Source organism: Microtus oregoni, unplaced genomic scaffold (genome assembly GCF_018167655.1).
Source record: "Microtus oregoni isolate MIOR12 unplaced genomic scaffold, Mior012 000043F_ref0000047, whole genome shotgun sequence".
NCBI lineage: Eukaryota > Metazoa > Chordata > Mammalia > Rodentia > Cricetidae > Microtus > Microtus oregoni.
In genome coordinates, this window is record NW_024543210.1 from 10,342,306 (window position 1) to 10,369,490 (window position 27,185).

The following is a 27,185-nucleotide window of genomic DNA, read 5'->3' on the forward strand; positions in this document are numbered from 1 at the left end:
GAACCAGGCTGAGGTCTGTAGTCGGAGGCTGCTCATTTGTTTCCTGGTTGCCAGGACCCGAAATAATCACACAGAAACTATATTATTTGCAGTACTGTTTGATCAATAGCTTAAGTGTGTTGCTGGCTAGCTCTTGTATCTTAAATTAACCCATTCCTATTAATCTGTATATCTCCACATGGTGATGGCTTACTGGTAAGGTTCTCTCAGGCTTCTGTCTCCTGCAGGGGCTCCATGGCTTCTTGATTCCGCCTCCTCTCTCTTCCTCTATCTACTTTGAATTCCCACCTTGCCCTAAGCCACTGCTAAGCCACTGGCTGAAACAGCTTTATTCATTAATCAATAAAAGCAACATGTAGACAGAAAGATTTCCCACACCAGAGATCCTTCTGTTCTGCCACCCAAATGCTGGAATTAAAGGTGTATGCTGCCTATCATGCCTGATCCTATATCTTTATATTGATTTTTCCTAAGGAGAATAACTATTTTCGGTTTTTTTGTTTTGTTTGTTTTTTTCTTCTTTGAGGTTTTAAAATGCTATAGTTGCTTTTTCTGGGTTTTTATTTGTTTGTTTTGGTTTATTTCACTTATTTCTTTTTCAGTTTGCCATAATTTAATTCAAAAGAATACCAAACATGTGTTTTACCTGTTTTCTTCTTGTGCTCAGTCAATCAAATGTCATCCATGTCCTTCCTTTGTCATCCATGTCTTTCTGACATCTGTCTTTGCAGTCTGCTCTTCTTCCCTTTTGATCCAGTGACTCCACTGTACTAGCTTATTCAGTTACTGAATTTTACACAAGTATGTTTTCTTCAGTAGTCTTTCTCTGTAGAGCTGTCTCTGTAGGGCATCATTTTTCCTATAGATGTCATATCTGTTGTTATCTTATCCAAGCAAATCTTGATTACCATGAGATTTTTATCTCCTTGAATTTTGTTACTACTGCCACTTTTTAAGTCTGTGTAGCCTGCCACACTAATGTTCAATAAGTAATATTTGTGATTAATCTTAAGAAATATTTGCCTTCTCTTTTAGGCTGTGAGGATATCATTGCTGAGAGCATCTCATTAGATACCTTAATTGCCATCCTCAAGTGGAGCTCACATCCATATGGCTCTAAGTGGGTACACCGACAAGCTTTACATTTCCTTTGTGAGGAATTATCCCAGGTCATGACTTCGGATGTTTTTTATGAACTCAGTAAAGACCATCTGCTTACTGCTATCCAGTCTGACTACCTACAGGTAATCATTTATACATCTCTCAAGTTCATTGTCATTCCACATGCACAAAGAAATTCATCTGCACTCGTTATTCTTAAGGGATGGGGCAGAGAGAAACAGACTTTGCTTAGTGAATTCCTGCTTCATATTTATCTACAAAAAGCCTTCTGGCACATTGAACCTTCATGCACACTGCTCTCATGATTCAATTCTGTGAACAAGCCCAGGACTTAAGCAGCTGTGCTATAAAGAGGACAGGCCAGGGGCTGGAGAGATGGCTCAGCGGTTAAGAGCATTGCCTGCTATTCCAAAGGTCCTGAGTTCAATTCTCAGCAACCACATGGTAGCTCACAACCATCTGTAATGAAGTCGGGTGCACCAAATAAATATTTAAAAAAAAAAAAAAGAGGACAGGCCAGGTCAGGAACACAGTCTGAAAGTGAATGTCTTACCTTCAAGATGTTATTTAATATAATAATTTCCTCTGGTAGAATATCAGATACTTAAATTGTAGGCCATAGGTTAAGCAGCACAAAGCAAGAGTGAAATTTCATTTCTGATCTGTTCAACTCATCATAAAAACTCAGAGTGTACATGTTCTGCTAAAGCATAATTGTGTTTTCTGTTGTATTTTCATCCAGAAGTAATTTTCAGTCAATTCTTATGTCTTTGGCTTACTAGTTAATCTAGTGTGTAATTTAATAATAGATTTTAAATATTGCAAAAAGTTTTATAAGGTAATGTGCTTTTAAATTGTTTTACATTTAGTTATTTTTATGTTAAATACTGTATGACAGCTTTTAATGTTGTAAGCTATAAACCCTTTGAGCCATTTGTTTCTTTGTTTGTATACCAAATAAACTATAAAATGGTATCATCATAGTTAGAAAATATTAAATTTAAAAAAAAATGAAAACAACTAATTTGTCCATTGTGCTTCTTCAACATTGCTTTGTTCACAGTAATAAATACTGGAACACTTGGTCTTCGTTTGTAGAGGATCTTTGTTCATTAACTTTGTCTTACTGTCCTGGTCAGTTCCATGTCTATTGGAGTTAGGATTTGTCAGTGCTGTCAGATTGTTGTATTCAGCTATGCATCTCTTCATAACAAACAAAGCATTTTGGAGAACAGCCTCTATGTGCCATAAAATTTTAAATAAAATACGAAATAAGAGGTGCATTGCCACTTCGCAAATTGTCCTGCAAGGTCCACTTCTTAACCCACAAAATGCCTTATAGAGATTATAGACTGACTGGACAATGCGCCATTTTTGCTTTACCTGTCATTGGAGAAAATATGTTCATCTTCATCTTATCCCAAAGACACTAGCAGTATGGAAGCCTTATATAAAGATAAAATAAATTTAAAAGTAGGAAGTTTACATAATAAAGAAAAACAATTGAATGAAAAAGATTGAAATTACCCAGTAAAATAATGCTGTCTAGAGCATTCACTGTTTATAGACAACAGGACTGACTCTTAAATTTCACACTGCTGATATAGAAAGAGACATGGGGTAAGATGTGCTCCACATGTACATTATGACCTAGGAAAAGCCATTAGTGGAACTAAACATTTTTATAATCTTATTAGAATAAATAATAATCAATTTTTATTCTAGGCAAGTGAACAAGATATCCTTAAGTATCTGATTAAATGGGGCGAGCATCAATTGATGAAAAGAATAGCAGACAGAGGTAAGTTCAGAAAGTATGCTTGCACCAGTCAGGATTCTGTATGGTTTCAACATTCCCAGCAACTTACTGGGACACATGCATCAGTCTTGGCAACACACTGTGGACTGAAGGAAGTAGAGGATTTTACCGTCAGTAAAATACTTTAGTGGAGTTGAGGGGCAGTTGATAAATATATTAATTTTTTCAAAAAATTTATTCTCCAATTGTAAGAGGTTGTTTTATTACACTTTATGTCTGTGATAGAGTATGTTAAGTGATTCATGGAATGCTAGAATAAAAAATGTCATGTAGTGATTAAGGTGTCAGAAAGAAACATTGTTGAAGGTGTTCTGGAATTGATGATAGGTATACAATGTAAATGTGCTTTTTTTAAATGATTAAAATGATGAATTTGTGTTGTATAAATTTTACTTCAACTAATAAAGATTCTAAGGTTTGGCATGGTGGCACACACCTTTAATCCCAGCTCTTGGGAGGTTAAGGTAGGCAAATCTCTGTGGAATCTAGGCCAGCCTGGTCTATGAAGTGAGTTCCTAATCAGCCAAAGCTATTATATAGTAAGACCCTGTCTCAAAATGCCTAAAAAGGGGAGAGGGACTAAGGGTGTAGCTCAGTGGCATAGCACTTATTTAGTATGTGTGGGGCCCTAGTATTAGGGACATTTAGCATCACAAAGTGTTGCAAGGGGCCGCTTGTTCATTCTGGCTGCCCGGCTAGCTTAGCCCCAAAATAACCACACAGAAACTGTATGAATTAAATCACTGCTTGGCCCATTAGTTCTAGTTTCTTATTGGCTAATTCTTACATCTTAACCCATTTCTATTAATCTCTGTATCACCAAGTAGCTTACCAGGTAATATTCCCAGCATTTGTCTCCAGCGGATCCATGAAGTCTCTGACTCTGCTTTCTTCCTCCCAGAATGCCATTTAGTTTTCCCCGCCTACCTAAGTTCTGCCCTATTAACAGGCCCAAAGCAGTTTCTTTATTAACCAACAAAAGCAACACAAAGACAGAAAGACCTCCTACACACCAACAAAGCTGGGTTTTTTTTTCTGTTTAGTTTGTTTTGAATAAGATTACCTCCAACTGAGGTTTAATTTTTATTACATTTTTTATTGTGTTTGTGTACGTTCACATATTCAATACACAGCTCGGTGCATGTCTGGAAGTCAGAGTACAACTTGCAAAAATAGGTTCTGTCTTTTGACCAGAGATTTATTCAGGTTCTTATATATGGTGGCAGGTGCCTTTACTTACTAAGCCATCTTGTTGACCCTAAAACAGAATTCTATACTGGTCTTTTATATTAGATCGCCCATCTCTCACCTGTTAACCTTCCTCTCATATAGTACTGTATTCCTCTACATACTGAACCCAAATCAATAAGCTTTGGTTTAGGAAAGTTAAATATATTTCCCACATTTCCTGTCATCTTTCAGTATTTTATATATTTTGAGGCAGGGTCTCATGTATTCCAAGCCTGTATAAACAGGGATGACTTTGAACTTCTGTTCCTCTTAAATTTTTAGATTTATGTGTGTTTGCCTGTACACATGTATGTGTACCATGTACATGCCTAGTGCTGAAAGAGGTCAGAAGAAAGCATCAGATCTCCTAAAACTGGGATTACAGATGGATATTAGCGTCCATATGGGTGCTGGGAACCAAACCTGGATCCTCCCCAAGAGCAGTTAAGTTCTCTTAACTGCTGAGACCTAAGCAGTAGAGGAAAAGGCAGTTTTCCAATTTTTCTCCTAATTTACTTTTCTGTGACCTTCAAAAGCCTTCAGCATTTCTCAGATTTAAAAAACCACTATAAAACTACAAAATGGTTGTGATTAAAATAGAAAAATTTCTGAATTCTAACATACAGTCTATTCTCATTTATATTCTATTCTGTGTTTGCGAGTTTATCAATTTATTTGTAACCTCAAGTCTTTATTCACACACTTTCAGTGTTATTTGTGGACATGCACAGAGTGGCAAGACAAGTGTTTTGAGTGACCAAGAATTAAATTCTTGGGGTGGGAGAGATGGCTCAGTGGTTAAGAGCACTGGCTACTACTACTCTTCCAGAAGTCCTGAGTTCAATTCCCAGCAGCCAACCACATGGTGGCTCACAACCATCTGTAATGAGATCTGGCGCCCTCTTCTGACGTGCAGTCAGTCATACATGGAGGCAGAATGTTGTATACATAATAAATAATAAAATAAATCTAAAAAATAAATAAATAAATAAATTCTCAGGCCAGGCATGGTAGCTCACACCTTTAACCCGGCATTAGGGAGGCAGGGGCAGGTGAAGCTTATGAGTTCAAGGCCAGCCTGGTCTACATAGTGAGTTCCAGGACAGCCAGGACTATATAGAAGAGACCCTGTCTAAAACACAAAACACACACACAAATTCTCAGCCTGAAGATGAATTGAGACACTGATACTTTGCCTTATTTTCAGATCTACTATGAATAGCTGTCCTTTTCATGGTCCAACTAATATGTTGGTGGTGTTTTTTTTTTTGTTATGTTTTTTGTAGTGATTTTTTTAAAGATTTATTTTGTGTGTATAAGTATTTTGCCTGCATCTTTATATGTGCACTAGGTTTATGCCTACAAATGGTTTTAAGCCAGTACTCCAACCCCAGTCCTCTGCAAGACCAGCAAGTACTCTTAACCACTGAGCTGTAGCTCCAGCCCCTCTTAATGTGTTTTTACCTTTTTGTTTGTTCATTCGTGATCTCAGTTAAATATGACTGCCAATTAAGTACTAAAGTGTCTCAAATTCTGAAATGCAAGAAGACTGGGATGTCCTTATGGAGAAAATAGGGTATTTTGATAAATTTCATTGGAGGCATAAGTTACAATGCTGTTAGCCATGATTCCAATGTTAATGAATAAATATTTATTAAGGTGCTTTTAAACAGAAGCACACTAAGTTATGTCTTGATGAGTTGGCAAAATGATTATGCCCAGAGGCCAACAGAAACTAACCTCTAGGATCAGTAGCTAATTCATTGTTAATTGTGAACAACGTAGCGACATAACTACCAAACCTCAACTGCCTAATTACGTGAGGCCATTGGTCTCCTTGTTGATAGCAATTAATAATGAGGAAAGGTTGGTTGTGATGAAAGATTATATTTATTTAGGCAGGTAGTGATAATCCTTCATGGATAAAATTTTCTTTAAAGTAGTTTTGGGAGCTAGAGAGATGGCTCAGTGGTTAAGAGCCCTTGCATCTCTTCCAAAGGGCCTGGGTTCAGTTCCCAACACCTACATGGTGGCTCGCCACAATCTGTAACTCCATTCCCAGGGGATTCAATACTCTCTTCAGTCCTCCGAGGACACCAGGCTCACAAGTGGTTTTTATGCAGGCAAAAAACAAAACTAAGTAAATGAAATGCATTTTAGGCAAGGTTATAATATGTTTCTCCTGCAAGAATAAGAAAGGCATCGGGAGGCAGAGGCAGGCGGATCTCTGTGAGTTTGAGGCCAGCCTGGTCTACAAGAGCTAGTTCCAGGTCAGGCACCAAAAACTACAGAGAAACCCTGTCTCAAAAAAAAAAAAAAAGAATAAGAAAGGCAAATTAGCTATTCTTCTTTAGTCACATTTGTATATAGATGGTTCTGCCCTTGCTTGAAGGTTTTGTGTAAGATTTTATCCAGTACTGTAACAAGTCTTTTTCTGTTCTGCCATCTAACTCCCAAATAATGACACAGAGACTTCTTATTAATTGTGGAAGATTGACGTATAGCTAGGCTTGTCCCACTAGCCCGTATAACCTAAACTAACCTGCTTTTATTAATAGATGTTTTGCCTTGTGGCTTTTTATCTTTCTTTCATTCTGTATGTCCAGCTCACTCTGTGTCTCCTTGGCATGTCCTCTGTGCCTTGATTATCCCTACTATTTCCTGGAAGTCCTGCCTATATGTCCTGCCTAACTACTGGCCGTTGAGTTTTTTGTTACAACAATTGTAGTGATACATAAATAAATCTTAAAAAGAAGATCCTTTAAAAAAAATAATTGTAAGTCAGAGATATTGATAGTAAAGGACTTGCCTTGAATGCAAGGTCCTAGATTTATCTTCAACATCACAAACATACAAATTATTTTCTCTATATATATTATCTTTATATAGAGAGAATATATACATATATTTTTCTCACGTGATTTAAAAAAGATGTGTTTGCTTACAAAATAAAAATGTGAGCTGGGCATGGTGGTGCATTCCTTTATTCTCAGCAGTGAAGAGGTAGGGGCAGACTGATTTCTTTGAGTTAAAGGCCAGTTTGGGTCTACATAGTGAGTTCTAAGACAGCCAGGGCTATGTAGTGAGACCCTGTCTCCAAAAAACAAAACAAAAGATTGTCACTTATTATCAACAATAAAGATCATATTCATTGTAAAAATTATCAAATTTTAAGAAAAATGTGTAGCCCCCTCAATTACAGATATAATTAAATATTTTGAAAATTTATAGTTTTCTTTATACCAGTATCATAATTATATTTACTTTTCTTTAGATATTCCTGTCACATTAATACCTAATGAAAAATAACTATCTCTTGCTCAGGACAGAGGACTTAAATGTCAAATACTAAAGATTCACCCATGTGCAGTAACAGACCCGTGTTAAGGAAATTTAGATGCTTAGAACTAGGCAGAATGAATGTACATTAGATTTTGCTCCTTTGGATATAGGTGATTAATATATTATTAAATTACCATTATACATGAGTAGCCTGAGTTGGGCATGGTAGTGCATGTCTGTAAACCCAGAATTTAGGAAGTAGAGGTAGGAGGATCAGAAAAAAGTTCAGACTCATCATCCTTAGCAATCTATTAAGTTGGACTCCAGCCTGGATTATGTGAAACCATTCCCTTCCCCTTATCATACATGCTACCATGACTAGAAATAGCATATACCTTGCAGTGTGCCTCTTATATTAAAACTGATCACAGCCTTGATATTAACAAATTGTCATTTTTCTTACTTTGAGTTAATGTACATAAAAAGAATAATTTAGTAGAGAAGTCATAAAGAATGTTCCTACATTATAGACAGTGTACTTTCTCTTTGTTGAAAAACTTGTATATTAAATTATAACCTTTTTTAAAGCAGATGTTCTTACATACAGAGTATGGTACTAGGGTTTTATATAGTAAAGAGTAAAGTAAAACTGCCTGTAGGATCAACAAGATGGCTGAGTGGGTAAAGGTGTTTGTTGCCCAAGTCTGATTACTTAAGTTTGGTCCTTGGAACCCATGATGGAAGAAGGAACCAAATTCCAAAAATCGTACTCTGAACTTCACACTCAATGCCATGGCACATACACACCCACACACACACACATGTACACAAAAGTTTCTTGGAAAGAAAAAGACTATGACTGTGAATATTGGGATTTCACTGAAGGCTTTTCCTTTTCTGTTTCACAGAGCCAAACCTACTGAGTGGCACTGCACATAGTGTGAACAAAAGAGGTGTGAAAAGAAGAGACCTGGACATGGAAGAACTTCGAGAGGTCCTTTCTTCTCTCTTGCCCTTTGTGCGGATTGAACACATCTTGCCTATAAATAGTGAAGTCTTAAATGATGCTGTAAGTTTTGTTCCTTCATTCCTTTCAGAGAAAGAATGCCAAGCTTATCCTATATTAATTTTTATAAATAATTTCTCCTGGGAAGTAGAAGAAGACAAGATCTTCTGAGTAAATTGGGAGCATGGGGACCTTAGGAGAGGGTTGAAGGGGAGGGCAGAGGCAGGGAGGAGAGCAGAGAAAAGTGTAGCACTCAATGAAAATCAATTTAAAAAATTATGACACCATCAAAAATAATAATTTCTCCTACTAGTAAAGTACTTGAAACTAGATTTCCTGAGGACAGAAACAATTATCTGTTCGGTACAATGTTATGTCCCTAGTGTCTGACAGGGTGCAAAAAAATTGTGCTTGGTGCTGATGTTTTGTGGGTAAGTGGGTCTTGATTCCAAGAACATAGTCTTTTGTATGTTTATTTTGTGTTTTGGTTTTAGGGCTTTTTGTTTTGATTTGTTTTGTTGTTTTTCGAAACAGTTTCCCTGTGTTACCCTGACTGTCCTGAAATGTGCTCAGGAACGTAATTTTTTAAGGGAAATAATTTGATCATTTATCAGTATAAATCAGTTTGATCTCTATGAAAAGAAAAGATAGAAATTATTACCTTTGCAGACTCTTCAAGAACAGGAGCAAATCACAGGAGGAACATGGACTCATCTATGAGTGTGTTTTAGACTCAGTTAAAAATTTATAGAGCTGGGTACACTTTAATCCCAATACTCAGGAAGCAGAGGCAGGTAGATCGCTGTGAGTTCTAAGACTCAAAGGACAACGAGAGACATTGTCTTGAAAATAACAGAAAGAAGGGGGGCAATATATGTTAATTGAGTTAACCCATAATTTGTAAATGATTTTATCTCAGTTTTTTGTTGATATTTATTGAGCTCTACATTTTTCTCTACTCCCCTCCCTGTCTCTCCCATCCCCACTTCAACCCTCTCCCAAAGTCCCCATGCTCCCAGTTTACTCAGGATATCTTGTCTTTTTCTACTTTCTACTTCCCATGTAGATTAGATCTCTATGTAAATCTCTCTTAGTGTCCACATTGTTGTCTAAATTCTCTGGAATTGTGGTTTGTAGGTTGGCTTTCTTTGCTTTATGTTTAAAACCCACCTATGAGGGAGTACATGTGATAATTGTCTTTCTTTGTCTGGGTTACCTCACTCAAAATAATGTTTTTTAGCTCCATCCATTTTCCTGCAAAATTCAAGCTGTCATTTTTTCTGCTGTGTAGTACTCCATTGTGTAAATGTACCACATTTTCCTTATCCATTCTTCGGTCGAGGTGCATTCAGGTTGTTTCCAGGTTCTGGCTATAACAAACAAAGGTGCTATGAACATAGTTGAGCACATGTCCTTGTGGCACAATTGAGCATCCTTTGGATATATACCCAAAAATGGTATTACTGGGTCTTGAGGAAGGTTGTTCCCTAATTTTCTGAGAAATCGCCACGTTGACATCCAAAGGGGTTGTACCAGCTTGCACTCCTACTAACAATGCAGGAGTGTTCTCTTTTCCCCCACAATCTCTCCAGCATAAGTTGTCGTCAGTGCTTTTGATCTTGGCCATTGTTACAGGTGTAAGATGGAATCTCAGAGTTGTTTTGATTTGCATTTCTCTGATGACTAAGGATGTTGAATATTTCCTTAAGTGTCTTTCAGCCATTTTAGATTCCTCTGTTGAGAGTTCTCTGTTTAGGTCAATACTCCATGTTTTTTATTGGATTATGTGTTCTTTTGATGACCAATTTCTTGAGTTCTTTGTATATTTTAGAGATAAGACTTCTGTCTGATGTGGGGTTAGTGAAGATCTTTTCTCATTCTGTAGGCTGTCATTTTGTCTTGTTGACCGTGTCCTTTTGCTTTACAGAAGCTTTTCAGTTTCAGGAAGTCCCATTTATTAATTGTTTCTCTCAGTGTCTGTACTGCTGGGGTTATACTTAGGAAGTGGTTCCCTGTATCAATACGTTCAAGTATACCTCCCACTTTCTCTTCTATAAGGTTCAGTGTGGTTGGCTTTATGTTGAGGTCTTTGATCCATTTGGACTTGAGTTTTGTGCATGGTGATAGATATGGGTCTATTTTCATTCTTCTACATGTTGATATCCAGTTATGCCAGCACCACTTGTTAAATATGCTTTCTTTTTACCATGTGATATATTTTGCTTCTTTGACAAAGATCAGGTGTTTGAAGATGTGTGGATTGATATCCGGGTCTTCTATTCAGTTCTATTGGTCCTCCTGTCTGTTTCAGGCCAATACCAGGCTGTTTTCAGTACTGTAACTCTGTAGTAGAGTTTGAAGTCAGGGATTGTGATGCCTCCAGAAGTTCTTTTATTGTACAGTATTGTTTTTGCTATCCTGGGTTTTTTGCTTTTCCATATGAAGTTGAGTACTGTTCTTTTGAGGTCTTTGAAGAATTTTGCTGGGCATTGTGTTGAATCTGTGTAAATTATTTTTTTAAAAGGCTGTGTCTTGGGCAGTGATGGCACATGCCTTTAATCTCAGCACTTGGGAGGCAGAGGCAGGCGGATCTCTGTGAGTCTGAAGTCAGTCTGGTTTACAAGAAGTAGTTCCAGGACAGGCTCTAAAGCTATAGGAAACCCTGTCTCTAAACACACACACACAATGGCTATGTGTTTGCATATGTGTGTACATTTGTATCTAGGCACAAAGATCAAAAGAGGACATCAGAGCTCTGCAAGCTGTGTGTGTGTGTGTGTGTGTGTGTGTGTGTGTGTGTGTACTTGTACCTAAGCACAGAAACCAAAAGAGAGCATCAGAGATCTGCAAGCTAGTTTACAGGTCTTTGCAGGATACCTTGCTTGTGACATTAGTGCTAGAATCTAAATTTGGGTCTTCATGATTGCTCTAGAGCCGTCTCTAGCCCCTAAAGTAATGTTTTAGAAGAATTGCTCGCATACATTTATTTCCCCTCTTTCCAGATTACTGGAATTAAAGGTGAACTCTACCAACTTGCCCAGGCCTACTTGCCTTCTCGTGTTTTTAATTTGCTTTTTCATGATGATCAGTGATGTTGAGCATGTTTTCATATGCCCTCTTGACCCTCTTGCTTTCTTTTGAAAAACGTCTGTTAGGGATTTTTATTTTTAATTTTTGCTACTAAGCTGATGTCTTTATTAAGATTTCAACTGCTGTGATAAAATATTATGACCGAAAGCAACTTGGTGAGGAGAGGGTTTATTTCAGCTTACAAGCTGCTCAGCACAGTCCATCACTGAAGGAAGTCAGGGTAGGAAGGGATGCAGAGCCCATGTAAGAATGCTGTTTACTGGCTTGCTCCCAGTTGCTTGTTTTTCGGTTTTCTGTTTGTTTAGTCTTTCGAGACGGCATTGTATGTAAACCTAGACCGCAGTTTCCCGGCTGACCAGACCGGAGTAATCACACAAAAACTGTATTAATTACAACACTGTTTGGCCAATTCCTCAGTCATATTTCTAGCCAGCTCTTACATCTTAAATTAACCCATTTCTACTAATCTATGTATCATTATGAGGCTGTGGCATACCGATAAGGTTCTGGAATCTTTCTCCTTTGGCAACTACATGGTATCTGCCTGGCTCCACCTTTTTTCTCTATCTCTGTTTGGATTACCCACCTGGATATACTTCGCCCTGCCATAAGCCAAAGCAGCTTCTTTATTAACCAGTGGTAATAAAACATATTCACAGCATACAGAGGAAATCCCACATCACATGTGTAACAGCTCTAGCTGCCCTGGAACTCACTTTGTAGATCAGACTGACCTCGGACTCAAAGAGATCCACCAGCCTCTGTCTCCCAAGTGCTAGGATTAAAGGCATACACCACCACCACGTGGCAAATCTGCTTTTCTTTTATTTATTCATTTATTTACTTATTTGTTTATTTATTTATTATGTATACAATATTCTGTCTGTGTGTATGCCTGCAGGCCAGAAGAGGGCACCAGACCCTATTACAGATGGTTGCGAGCCACCATGTGGTTGCTGGGAATTGAACTCAGGACCTTTGGTAGAGCAGGCAGTGTTCTTAACCTCTGAGCCATCTCTCCAGCGCACAAATCTGTTTTCTTATAGCACCCATGACAATCAGCCCAGGGGCACCACTGCCCACAGTAGACTGGACCTATATCTTTATCATTCAAGAAAATGCTCTACAGACTTGCCTACAGGCCAATCCTATGGAAACATTTTCTCAGTTAAGATTCATTCTTTCCAAATGATCCTAATTTATGTCAATTTAACATAAACTAACCAGCACAATTGAGTATCTTTCACAGTTTATATAGTAATCTCTATCAGATGTAAATCTGCAAGTATTTTATCCTACTCTGAAGCTGTCCTTCACTCTTGTTTCCTGCACAGAACTTTCAGTTTGATACAATTCCATTTGTCTTTTTACTTTTGTTGCCTGTGCAAACGTTGCCTAAAAGCTTTTACCTGTGTTTTATATTATATAGTTTGATGTCTTTTAATCCACTCGGAATTACTTTTTGGGAGGAGTGAGAGGTAGGAATCTGACTTTGCTGCATTTGGATATTTGATTTTCCAAACGTTTTTTGCACAAGCTACTACCAAATCAGGCACACTTCCCAACCAAACAGTAAGTATGCCTATCATGAGACAAGTTTGAAAAAGAGTTTGTATTTGCTGGGTGGTGGTGGCACACTCCTTTAATCTAGCACTCAGGAGGGAGAGGCAGGCGCATCTCTGTGATTTTGAGGCCAGCCTGGTCTACAAGAGCTAGTTCCAGGACAGGCACCAAAGCTACAGAGAAACCCTGTCTCGAAAAAAAAAAAAAGTGCAATAATACAGGATATTATGGATATTTAAGTATTTTTCTTATCTATGAACAGGTTATCTTTCCATTTATTTGTATATTTTTCCATTTTTTTATGAATACAGCTTAATGTTCCGAAAGATAGTCTTCAACTTCTGATTCTCCTGCCTCAACCACCTGAGTGTTGGGTTTGCAGGCAGTTTATTTGGTGCTAGTGATTGAACCCAGGACTTTATGACTGCTATGTAAACTTTTACCAACTGGCTACAAACTCAACCCCTGTACTTAGGTATTTTTTTTCTTGTAGCTATTATAAATAATACGCTTTTCTCAACTTTTCATACAGCTATTAGTGTTTAGGAATGCTATTGGTTGTTGTGTGTTGATTTTTTTTTTTATCTTGCTACTTTTATTTGGTTTTTGGGGGGGTGTTTGTTTTGTTTTCTGGGTTTTGGTTTCTTTTTTTTTTTTTGGATTTTTGGTGGGGTTTTTTTTGGTTTTGTTTTTGGTTTTTCGAGACAGGGTTTCTCTGGTTTTGGAGCCTGTCCTGAAACTAGCTCTTGTAGACCAGGCTGGTCTTGAACTCACAGAGATCCGCCTGCCTCTGCCTCTAGGATTAAAGGCGTGCACCACCACCGCCCGGCTGATACATCAGCTTTGAACTATCTTTGCATCCCTGGGATGGCCACCTGATGATGGTGGATCCTTTTTCTTTTTTTTTTTTAATAATTTGCTTATTTGTATTATATATATATATATATATATATATATATATATATATATGTATTCTGCCTGCACGTATGTCTGTGTACAGGCATCACACCCCTTGAAACAGGATTTAGAAACAGTTACAAGCTGTTATGTGGGTGCTGGGAATTGAACCTGGGTCCTCTGAAAGCAACCAGTGTTCTTTTAGCTAATAGATCTTTCCACAGCTCAAGGCAAAATTAAATTTCATAATTTCTACCAGTTTGTTGCTATTTCACCCTCCTGCACAAATCCTTAAGCTTCATTATTATATATAGAAAGAATGTTTTATTTATTGTTGAAAAAGGATTTCTGGCCAGGTGGTGGTGGTACATACCTTCAACCTAGCACTCTGGAGTTAGAGGCAGGAGGATCTATGAGTGTGAGGCCAGCCTGATCTACAGAGTGAGTTCTAGTACAACCAGTGCTACACAGGGAAACCTGTCTTTAGGAGAAAAATAATTAATTAATTAATTAAATGTTTTTCCTTAGTTCCACTTTCAGTTCCCTCAGTTGTCAATGGTTTATTTCAGTTTTCAATTTTTAAATTTCTTGAGGATTTACTTATTTTTATTTTATACGTGTATTTGCCAATGTACCACACATGTTCCTAGTGCCTAAGGGAAATCAGAAAAGGCATCAGCTTTCCTGAAACCGGAGTTACAGACAGTTGCGAGCCACCATGTGGTGAATAATTGCTGTTAATAACTGAGCTATTTCTTCAGCTCTGGTTTTTCTATTTCTCCTCTTCTTTGTTATTATTCTATTATGTGTATGAATATATGTTAGTCAGGATTCTCTAGAGGAACAGAACTGATAGACTTGCAAACAATTCCTTTTTCCATGTCCTTTATACACTGCCACCAGATGATGTGGCCCAGATTTAAGGTAGATCTTCCCACCTCAGACAGTCTGGTTTTAGGGTGAGCTTTTCCACTTCAAATAATCAAGAATAATCCCTCACTGGTGTACCCAGCCTTGGTACACCTTGGTATAGCTGCTTGGGTTTTAGTTAATTCCAGATGTAATTAAGTTGACAACCAAGAATAGCCAGCACAGGGTGCTTTGTCTGCATGTGTATCTGTGCACCATGTGTATGCCTGGTGCTCACAGAAGCTAGAAGAGGACATCAGATCCCCTAGAGCTGGAGTTAGAGGTGGTTATGAACTACTATGTGGATAAAATGGAAGTTTAACCCAAGTCCACTAAAAGAACAGCCTATGCGCTTAACCTGAGCCATCTCTCCAGCTCTGGTTTTCTGTCTCTATTTCTTGTTGATTTAGTTGTGATAGGTTGTATATGGCTATGTATTGATCTATTCTACATTATTCAGTTTGTTGGCATATATACGTTCCATTTTGTTTCTGTGGAATCAATTATATAATGTCTCCCTTTTCATTTTTTTTTTTTTTTTTTTTTTTTTGGTTTTTCAAGATGGTATCACCCTGTCCTGGAACTAGTTTATAGACCAGGCTGGCCTCGAACTCACAGAGATCCGCCTACCTCTGCCTCCCAAGTGCTGGGATTAAAGGCATGCGCCACCACCACCTGGCTTCCCTTTTCATTTTTTAAATTTTGCTATTTCAACCTTTTTTTCTTTGTCTGGCTGAGGTTTGGTAATCTTTAATAATTTTTTAAAAGACCAACTCTTGGGCTGGCCAGATAACCCCAGACTTGTTCTTGCTCTGTTTGTATTATCTTGGGGTATGATGTTAACTGTTTAGAGATCATTCTTCTAGAGTTCTCCAATGAAGAAGTGATAACTCTTCTAGATATAAACCATATATTGTACACTAATATCTAACAAGTAAGAGAACATAGCCTTAAATATATGCTGATTAAAATAAGAATTAAATAGCATAATTATCATCAATAAGTGTGGTACTAGATTAGCTGCTTAACAAAACAGAGAAAATGTCTTTTGTTGCACATGAAACTGGTTCTTTTTTGGATTTTCGAGACAGGGTTTCTCCGTAGCTTTTGGTTCCTGTCCTGGAACTAGCTCTTGTAGACCAGGCTGGCCTCGAACTCACAGAGATCCGCCTGCCTCTGCCTCCCGAGTGCTGGGATTAAAGGCTTGCGCCACCACCGCCCGACTGAAAACTGGTTCTTGTTAGAACCCTTCCCTGAAGAGTTATTGGTAGCTAATGGTTGCTGGAGGATGGGGAGAGAAAGTTGTTTTCTTCAGTGATACAGCCACTGTTAAGTTGCTTATGCTCCAGTAAATAGCCCCTTTCCCACTCTTGCAAGCAACTCTGTTTAAAGTCAGTGACACTACACAGCAAGCAAAAGACATGAAAATAGAGATTCTTGGGAAGGGGCTCTGTGGGAGAAAGATGGGAGAGGGTAACAGTGGTGACAGTTACATTATATACATGTGTGAAACTGTTAAAGAATAAGTATATGAACTTTCTGATTAGAAAAAGATATTGTCTTTGCTAGTAATTACATGCATACCAAAGAATACAAAATAAAGTAGTAAGTTATTTGTCCCTAGGGAGCCAGTAATCTTTGAAATGCTGCTACTGTCCTAGGTGGGAAATACATTGGCACCTTTTTAACACTGTTGATTGCAGCAGTCTGGGGATAGCAGTTAGACATGTTAAGAGCCATCAATGTGTTCATACTCTTTGGTCTTGTCATTTCTTCTTTATGAAACTGTCCCTATTAGGAATAAATATGTGTGCATGTATTTGTATATACACTCAGATGCTTAATATTATTTAAATATTTGACAGTATTTTAAATTTCTAATAAGTCTGAAAACAAGACTATGTGAATATCTAAGAGAATATTTTGCTGCCTTGAATAATAAAAATAACGCCTTTTTGCTGTAACAGCCATCTTTCAGTAACTCACCAAAATGACAAACACAAAGGGAAAGAGGAGGGGCATGCTCTGTATGTTCTCTAGGCCCTTTAGGAAGCGTGGAGTTGTTCCTTTGGTTATATACATGGTATTCTACAAGAAGGGTGATACTGTAGACATCAAGGGAATGGGCACTGTTCAAAGAGGAATGCCCCGTAAGTGTTACCATGACAAAACCAGACGAGTCTACAGTGTCACCCAGAATGCCATGGGCATCATTGTAAACAAGTTAAATGCAGATAGAGCACATTAATCACTAAGCACTCTAAGAGCAGAGACAGTTTCTTGAAGTGGGTGAAAGGAAATGATCAGAAGAAGAAAAGAGAAGGGCACCTGGAATCAGCTGAAGTGCCATGCTGCTCCACCCAGAGAAGCAGTTTGTGAGGACTGATGGGAAGGAAGGAGCCTGAACTGTTGGAGCCTATTTCATACGAATTCATAGCCTAATATACAAAAAGAAATAAAAGTATCACAGCACCAGGAAGAATAATACATGTCTTTAATCCCAGCACTCCAGTTTCTCTTTCCAGAATTCTTCTATTCTGGCGGCCCCGCCTCTACTTCCTGCCTGGCTACTGGCCAATCAGCGGTTTATTAAAACAATACAAGTGACAGGGTACAAGACCATTGTCTCACAGCACATCAGCATTCCCAGCAAGAATGATTCTTGTATTTTTTTTTTTAGGAAAGTATTGTTGGGACATTGGTTAGGAACTCTGTGGACTGCCATGTTCTCTTAGTAGGTGCAAGTGCATACCATGCTGAGTGTTTAGTGTTGCTGTTGTTTAATCTTTACCATCACAGTAGGACCTAAGATGCTTCATTTATGGGTTCATAATATATATGAGGAAGCCACAGGGTGACACTTAAATATCTTAATCTTCTGGCTCCCTGATTCCACAACCACACAGGTGCCCTCCAGTGAGGACCTTAAGCTTAAATAAGGCATCTGTGGTCACATAGATAATAATAAAATAATTTAAACTAGCCAGGTAGTGATTGTGCATGCCTTTAATCCCAGCACTTGGGAGGCAGAGTCAGGCTGATCTCTGTGAGTTCAAGGCCAGCCTGGTCCAACACTGATACAGGGCCCATGCCTAAAGAAATCTCACCAATAAACTGAAAAGTGTTGGCATATTTTCTGATTTGGGCTATTTTAGGGTTGGTCTCAGGTCACACTCCCTGAAAGAGAACACTGTGTAGTGTCTTGTGCTGTCAGTAAGGCCAATTCCATGTTATTTTTGTCTCGGTTGAGGGTGGGTGCAAGCAAAATGAGGAAGGGGAAAAAGTCAGTTGTAAAGTGTTGTGCAAATTAATCTAAATTAATATATCTTTGTAAAAACATCATTCTTCTAAAGGAAATGGGCAGTTATAGTATTTCCATATTGCTGAAATCTTTACTACTACTAAACATTTAGAGTATTGCTATATTTACATAATAATATTCCTAAGCTCTTACTTAAATGGTGGCAAAGTTTCTGTGGTGTGTTTTATAGGTGTAAATATTGTTGTCTTCTATTATTTACTGCATATATTTGTTTATCTTTTTTTTAAAAAAGTGTTTGTTTGTTTTTAAGATGAAAAGAGGCTTGATCAGTACTCCCCCATCAGATATGCTTCCTACAACTGAAGGAGGAAAGTCAAATGCCTGGTTACGGCAAAAAAATGCAGGCATATATGTTCGTCCTCGGCTGTTTTCTCCCTATGTGGAAGAAGCAAAGGTAATGATAGAGGAGTTTATTACCAACCAGATACACAGAGATTTACTGTTCGGAAATGGCCCAGACATCTATTAATAGGGAAAATGAAAGTAAACTCTAGTTTGTTAGTAATTTTCTGAAATGTTTAATTATCAAAGATGTTTTAAAAACTTGTTAAGAGGTGTTTTATCTCATTGCCTTGTAAATCATTGTAATTACATGGCATAGCTGTGCTTTACGATCTGGAGAGCAGGGAAATGTCTAAAGGAGGCTTCATTTGCTTATCTTCCTCATAAACTAAGAGACATGGGATTTCTCGAAGTAATGTTCCAAAATAGCTGACTTTTGAGTTCAGTTTGGTTTTAGGGTAAACATTTAAGACTAAGTTTCAAGCTTGTCAGTAAATAGCAAGCCCTGTGTGTACTTTAACAGAGAGAACTCTCCAAGAAAATATAATAATGGAAAAATAACATACTAAGTTTTATTAGGTGTATTCACAGATAACGTTGGTGTGGAGTTTGAAAATCTCATAGAGTCTTAGAAATCAACAAGATTTTGTGTTTTGGCTTTTATTTGGTTTGGTTTGGTTTTTGAGACAGAGTCTCAGTTTGTATTCTCTGACTAGCCTCTAACTTGCCTCTGTCTCCAAAGTGCTAGAGTTAAAGGTGTACACTATTATACCTGGCAAAAAGCAAACACAACCAGTGCCCTTAACCCACCCAACCACACATGCATAATGTACATGTGGGCACATGTACTGTAGCCCAGGTCAGAGGGCAGCTTTGTGAAGTCAGTTACTCTCTTTCCACCTTTACAAGGGTTCCAGGGAATGAAACTAATTGAATGGTCAACATTGTAAGCAAATCTAAAACGGTAGAAAGGCCCCTTTGCTGGGTCTGGCCTTTTTGGAATAAGTGCACCCCTTGATGTTGCACATGCAGTAGCTATCTAGTCTCTTCTGCTCCAAGACTGCACTTAGCAGGTGTGGCACTGGGCCCGTGCCTAAGAAGAGTTCTTCCTCAGTAAATGTGGAATGTGTTCATATATTATTTGGTCCATTCTGCAGTTTAGTGAGATAAATGCCCCAGAACTTACTTAACAATATTGGTCTTATTTATAGATCTTTTAAGTAGCAATAATTTTTTATGAGCTATATATCCCCCTTTGTAACAGGGTCTCATTGTCTAACCCTGGCTGCTCTGGAAATCACTATGTAGACAAAGCTGGTCTAGAACTCACAGAGACTTGCCTGCCCCTCTAGCCCAAGTACTAGGATTAAAAATGTTGTCTTAGGGGGCTAGAAAGATGGTTCAGAGGTTGAGAGCACTGGTTGCTCTTTCAGAGGTCCTGAGTTCTATTCCCAGCAACTACATGGTAGCTCACAACAATCTGTAATGAGATCTGGTGTTTTCTTCTGGCCTGGAGGCATACATGCAGGCAGAACACTATGAACATAATAAATAAATAAACCTTCAAACAAAAACAGATGCTGTCTTAGGGTTTCTATTGCTATGAAGAAACATAACCACAGCAACTCTTGTAAAGGAAAACATTTAATTGAGGTGGCAGCTTACAATTTCAGAGATTTAGTCCATTATAATTATGGCAGGGAGCAGCATGGTAGCGTGCAGGCAGACATGGTACTGGAGAAGGAACTGCTACATGTTGATATGCAGGCAACAGGAAGTAGACTATCTCACTGGGTATGGCTCAGACATATTTGAGACCTCAAAACTTGCCTCCACAGTGACACACTTCCTAATAACGCCACTCCCTATGAGCTTATGGGGGCCAGTTACATTCAAACTACCACAGATGTATATCATACTGTTTGGCCTAAAAGTCAGTATTTTGTATTTTGAGCATTTTTTGTTGCATCTGATACTTAGTATATGTAAACACTGTTTATGATTTGTATATAGTTTATTTCTGGCCAATTTTTATAGTCAAACTTTTTAGAAAGTATCTTTTCGCCAGGCAGTGGTGGCGCACACTTTTAATCCCAACACTTGGAATGCAAAGGCAGGCGGATCTCTGTAAGTGGAAAAAAGTATCTTTTTTTTTTTTAAAAAAAGACTATTTATTGGCCAGGCTGTGGTGGCACACGCCTTTAATCCCAGCACTCAGGAAGCAGAGGCAAGCGGATCTCTGTGAGTTCGAGGCCACCCTGGTCTACAAGAGCTAGTGCCAGGACAGGCTCCAAAACCACAGAGAAACCCTGTCTTGGAAAAAAAAAAAAAGACTTATTATATATGCAGGCCAGAAGAGGACACCAGACCTCATTACAGATGGTTGTGAGCCACTATGTGGTTGCTGGGAATTGAACTCAGGACCTCTGGAAAAACAGTCAATGTTCTTAACCTCTGACCCATCTCTCTCCAGCCCCTGTGAAAAGAGTATCTTTTTAAGATACTCAAAGAGGGCACTTAATTCTGTTCACTACCAATTTAAACATTATGAGAAATGATAATTTCATTTTTTTTTTTTTTGGTTTTTCGAGACAGGGTTTTTCCGTAGCTTTTGGTTCCTGTCCTGGAACTAGCTATTGTAGACCAGGCTGGCCTCGAACTCACAGAGATCCGCCTGCCTCTGGCTCCCGAGTGCTGGGATTAAAGGTGTGCGCCACCACTGCCCGGCTAATTTCATTCCTTTTTATATGATGATGGTAACCTTGCTGCAAGTGTGATCTCACCTTAGTAAAGGTTGACCAGCTAGCTCCTTTTCAATGTTCCAGTCAGTGCTGGATGAGATGATGGTGGAACAGACAGATCTGGTGAGACTCCGAATGGTTCGAATGTCCAATGTTCCAGACACACTTTACATGGTCAGCAATGCCATGCCACAGTGCTGCCACATGATCAGCCACCAGCAGATGAGCAGTAACCAATCAAGCCCTCCATCAGTTGTAGCCAATGAAATTCCAGGTAAGGCAGTACCTTTTTATTTCTTTGTATAATTGCTGTTCTAACCCTCTTACATATGCTAATTCTTCCTACATTTCAGTACTCTTTGTGCATTGTTCCTGTCCCTGTGGGGCAGAATCATTCCTCTTAAGAACTGATATAGAAGAATTCAGACTTTTTTTCTGTTATACAAGAGCCTTTTCAAGGCAGGCATGATGGCACACACTGTCATCCTAGAAACCATGAGGGAAAGAAAAGCAAGAAGATCCTGACCTACATAATGAACCGCTTACTTAAAAGCAAAAACCTTAGCTGGGCGGTGGTGGCGCACACCTTTAATCCCAGCACTCGGGAGGCAGAGGCAGGCGGATCTCTGTGAGTTCGAGACCAGCCTGGTCTACAAGAGCTAGTTCCAGGACAGGCTCCAAAACCACAGAGAAACCCTGTCTCGAAAAACCAAAAAAAAAAAAAAAAGCAAAAACCTTCAAGAGGTGATGTAGTCTGTCCTGTCCTCCTCCCAAATGCAGTCACAGTTAGCTCCTTGAGATCCAGTTTCACCACACCCAGGATTGCTGGAATTCTGGTTTATGATTGACCATAGCTTGATTTATAATTGTCGTGTTCAAAAAGAGTGATAATTAGTGGTCAGACACTTAACTTCCAGCCCTTACCAGTTGCCATTGCAGTATTTAAAATAAATTCAACAAACTGTGGCATTATAAATAGCACCAATCATTTCTGCTTAGGAAAGATGACTGACACAGTGGTAGAACTTTTCATCAAATACACAGTATCTTAACTGTTAGCTTTTGTCAGTTGTTACCATATTTGGCTACTCTATATTTACTTATGTATACATTTGGTAACATTGTGGAGAGAGGAGAGAGTTTTTTAGACTCTTCTACAATTTGAAGGTTTGCTACCATGAGTGATGCTTTCTTTTTTCTTTTTGTTTTTCCTTCAGAAGCTAGATCAGACTGTTCTTGTACTCAGAGATACACCTGCCTCTATCTCCCAAGTTTTAGGATTAAAGACCTGTGCCACTATACCCAGCCTGTAGTGCTTTCTTTAAAATTGAGTCAATACAGATACATACAAGCATAACTTCATTTTAGAATATAACCTCAAGCTGGGCAATGGTGGCACATGCCTTTAATCCCAGCACTTGGGAGGCAGAGACAGGTAAATCTCTGTGAGTTCGAGGCCAGCCTGGTCTATAGAGCTAGTTCCAGGACAGCTAAGGCTACACAGAGAAACCCTGTCTCAAAAAACCAAAAAAAGAATTTAACCTCAAAATCCCAAAGCAGTCACAGTATGATTAGGAAAAGTCAACCTGTCTCTCCCATTTAGCTAATGAAACATTACCTACCAAGGTTTTGTTTGTTTTTCCTGTCCTTTCCCTACATACTATGAAAGGCTATGCAACTTATTGAAGAAGACTATCTAACTGTGTCACTTATGTATATGACTTTAGACAGAACGTTAGTTTTCTCATCTTCGGAATACAGATAATGCCTCCTCTCTAGTGTCATTGTGAGGATTTAAAGAAGTGTCACAACTATATTGATAGGAGTCTGCCTGGTTCAAAGTAAGCACTCATTCTAGCAGTTAATGTCATGATCTGTAGGCTTCATCACCTATTTGCCTCAGCTCAGGTTCCTAACTCACAGCTACTTAGTGTTCACACAACAAATGTGTGTGTTGATACCCAAAATGAAAGAGCATAGATATATTCCAATGAAACTACACTCAGGATAGCTCCAGGCTGTTTGTTTTCTCCTATTGTGTTTTGGGTTTTTTTTTTTGTTGTTGTTGTTGTTATTTTATTTTTCAAGATAAGAGTTTCTTTCTGTCACAGCCCTGTCTGTCCTGGAATTCTCTTTGTAGTCCAGGCTGGCCTCAAAGTCACAGAATTTGAGGCCAGTCTGGTCTACAGAGTTAAATTCCAGGACAGGCAGAACTACACAGAGAAACCCTGTAGTGAAAATTTAAAAAAAAAAAAATCAAAGTCACAGAAATCTACCTGTCTTCCAAGTGCTAGTATTAAAGGTGTGCACTACCACACCTTGCCTGTTGTCATAGTTAGGCTTACTGTTGCTGTGATGAAACATTACACTTCCACATCACTGTTCATCACTCAAGGAAGTCAGGATAGGAACTCAAAACAGGGCAGGCACCTGGATGCAGGAGCTGACACAGGCCATGGAGGGGTGCTGCTTACTGACTTGCTCCCCGTGGCTTGCTCAACCTGACTTTCTATGGAACTCAGAACCATCAGCCCAGGAATGCAACCACCACAGTAAGGTAGACCCTCCCCCATTCAGTCGCTGATTAAGAAAATACCCTACAGACAAGCCAACAGCCTGGTGTTATGGAGGCATTTCCTCAATTGAGGTTCCCTCCTCTCCAGTGACTCTAGCTTGTGTTAGGTTGATATAAAACTACCTAGCACACTTGTGTTAGGTAGTTTCAAAGTGCTGGTCAGAGTCACAGCTCTTGTCCTGTTATCCCCCTGTATACATGACTATCTGGTATACACAGAATGTGCACAAATGGTTCATCTGTCATCTGTCAGTATTCTTACGGTTTGCACCCTTGAGCACTGAGTCTCCTGTCAAGCCAACTGTGGTGTCCTGCTATCTCTCACTTGCGTATGTTACATGCACCTGATGTCTGCTCAGAAAGTTTCCCTGTTTTCTTTGCCTGCTTAATTTCCAGAGCACTCATTTGTCAAGATTCTGCTTGTCTTAAGAAGCCTTCCCCCTGTCCTCAGTCAAGCCTGGTGTTGCTTCCTACACTGTATTTGCTTACTTAACTTACAGTAATGAAAGCCAGAATTTTTTGAGAATAGAGTTCACACCTTTTATTCTGTAACCCTGAATGCTCAAATTCAGCCCCTGCCTAGTATGTAGTCAGAACTCAAAACAATTGACGATTTGTTTGTGGTGCTGGGAATTGAAGCTAGGCAAGCACTGTCTCACTGAGCTGCATCTCAGCCTTAATGGTGAATATATTTGATATACCCTCACCTTCTGAAAAGAGTAGGTACAAGTAAAGTAGTTTGGTTTTTTGTTTTTGTCTGGTCGGGGTTTCTCTCTGTAGCCCTGGCTGTTCTAGAACTCTTTATGTAGAACAAGCTGGCCTTGAGTTAGAGAACCACCTGCCTCTGCTTCCTGAGTGCTGGGACATACCAGTAAAGTTTTATTTGAGCTCTGGCCAAAAATGATACAACTCAGGAGCTGTGTAGTATAATCAAGAGCTTTTGGGGCACAGAGAAATTTTAACACCTCGTAAAATAATTGAAGACATATAAATTGAACATTCCCAAGAAATTAAAATACTATCTTTAAAAAGTGAGAAGATTCTGCTATAGCATGTTTCTCCTTGGGCTTGGTGGGTAGTCTTGTATAGCTCAGGAATTGTCCTGTCTTTCTCCTTCTAGTTCCTCGTCTCCTCATTATGAAAGACATGGTGAGGCGCCTGCAGGAACTGCGGCACACGGAGCAGGTGCAGAGAGCCTATGCACTGAACTGCGGGGAGGGCGCCACCGTCAGCTATGAAATCCAAATCCGAGTGCTGAGAGAATTTGGTCTTGCAGATGCTGCTGCAGAGCTCTTGCAGGTAGAACATAATACTGAAGGGGAAGAGGGAGCCTTGAATGTCAGGTGTGTCACCTGAGCTGCTTTTTCTTCCTACTTGTTCTTTTGCTGCCTCTGGTGTCTGTAATAGCCTGCAGGTTTCTCCTGGTAAGAGGAGTGTGGTAGAGCAACCTGAGCAGGGGTGACTCCACCGCTTCCTAAACTGTTGAGCAGATCGAGTCCTTTAATCACTGGAACAGCTCTTTCCTCAGCTGCAAAGTGAAGATAGAATAAAGCACCAATGTATCTGGGGCGGAATAAGCATCTAATAGGTGGCTACTACAGAATTGTATCTCAGTGGAGATTGAAGAGGAATAGAAAACTCCAGACCTCACTGCTCACTCTTTGGTTACTGGATTTCTAGTTTGACTCTTATACTTACAGGTCTTCCAAGTGTCTTGTTTCTTCTCTCTTTTCCCTTAGAAGTTGTTTTCAAACACAAGCCTAGCCAGGCAGTGGTGGCACACACCTTTAATCCCAGCACTTGGGAGGCAGAAGCAGGTGGATCTCTGAGTTTGAGGCCAGCCTGATCTACAGAGCAAGTTCCAGGATGGTCAGGGCTACACAGAGAAACCCTGTCTGAGGCGGAGGGAGGGGAGGAAAGGAGCTGGGGTGGGAGGGCACAAGCCTGAGACTCATGGAACAAGTGCCTCTATTTATTTTTTTTAACCTAGCAAGAAAAAACAAGCCCTCATTTCTAGTAATTAGATACAAAAGCAGTAATAGTTTTAGTTAAAATAGGGCTTGTAGAATAGTCTAATGATGAAAATATCAAAAGATAACTATAAATAAATTTCATCTAGTTAGTGATGCAAACTTTCTTACCCCCAAATATCATTAACCTTGATTGACTCTTGCAAATGGTTACTGTGGCATGGTTCCCTTTGGCAAGCAAATAATTTAGGTCTTTCTTTACTATTATTTCCGTCAGTAAGGCTACACAGTATGATATTTAACTTTTTTAATTTTTTTGAGATTATAATGTAGTATCATTTCTCCCTGCCCCACCCCTCCCATGTATCCTCCTCCTTGCTGTCTTTCAAATTAATAACCTCTCTTTAACTATTATTGGGGGTGTGTATGTATGTGTATGTATGTATTCCTGACTTTGTAAATACAACCTGCTCAGTGTATATCGTGTTGCTTGTGTGTATATTTCCAGGACTGTTTAGTATTGAATAGCCAGTTGCTGTGCCCTTCCCTGGAGAACAGTATTTCTCCCACTTTCCTATTGTTGCCAATAGTTCCTTGTTTATGGCTAAGACCTTGAAAGCTTCCCCCTTCAATGTTAGTAGTATATTGGTGTTTTCCTTGTTAGGATCATTTCTATTCCCTTTGCCATTTTAAATTGTATCTTCTGGCGTATGCTTTCTTTTTTAAAGTATCTTAATCTCATAAATTATGTAGAAATTTTCTCTATCATTATCTTAATCTAACTCACTAATACATAATAGGAAAGAATGATATTCTATAGTTATTTCAAATAGATACTTAGATGTTGTATCAGAAACTTTCTAGAAATATCCCTCCTTGTTTTTTGTTTGTTTTGCACGTACAAACTGCCCGTTGCCCCCCTCTCCCAGATAAGGTTTCTCTGTGTCACAACTGCAACACTGGCTGCAACTCCCTTTTGTAGATCAGGCTAACATTGAACTCACAGAGATCCACCTGCCTTCCGCTCTGAGTGCTGGGATTATTAGAGTATGAGCCACCACTGCCCAGCCCCATCCTTAGTTTTTATGTTAATCTTTTTTTTTTTTTTTTTAGCAGTGGCACATTTGAATTGTTTTACTCCTGGTGTTTGATTTTTGTCACAGGATCTTATTAAAGCTGACTGATCTGCATATGTGCCTGCTGGAATATTCAGTAGAGCAGCTTTGGCTGTGCTGCCTAGGCTGCACTCTAGTCCTTTGTATGCTCAGTAAGGTCCATTTTTCCTGAGTTCGAGGCCAGCCTGGTCTACAAGAGCTAGTTCCAGGACAGGCTCCAAAACCACAGAGAAACCCTGTCTCGAAAAAAAAAAAAAAAAAA

At 39.0% G+C, this 27,185-nt stretch overlaps 1 protein-coding gene and 1 pseudogene across 2 annotated transcripts in view; both read left to right on the plus strand.

Annotated features, from left to right (window-relative positions):
• Btbd7 (BTB domain containing 7) overlaps positions 1 to 27,185 on the plus strand; it is an 82,857-nt gene that overhangs the window by 47,694 nt on the left and 7,978 nt on the right. The window contains exons 4-9 of one of the 2 annotated variants that reach the window (XM_041633124.1): positions 1,036 to 1,244; positions 2,848 to 2,923; positions 8,362 to 8,522; positions 18,491 to 18,634; positions 21,348 to 21,537; positions 24,959 to 25,137. In XM_041633124.1, the coding sequence (XP_041489058.1) occupies positions 1,036 to 1,244; positions 2,848 to 2,923; positions 8,362 to 8,522; positions 18,491 to 18,634; positions 21,348 to 21,537; positions 24,959 to 25,137 (959 nt within the window). The remainder of the gene's footprint in view (positions 1 to 1,035; positions 1,245 to 2,847; positions 2,924 to 8,361; positions 8,523 to 18,490; positions 18,635 to 21,347; positions 21,538 to 24,958; positions 25,138 to 27,185) is intronic. The other variant, XM_041633125.1, reaches the window with a different exon arrangement.
• Positions 16,909 to 17,360, plus strand: LOC121434309 (annotated as a pseudogene).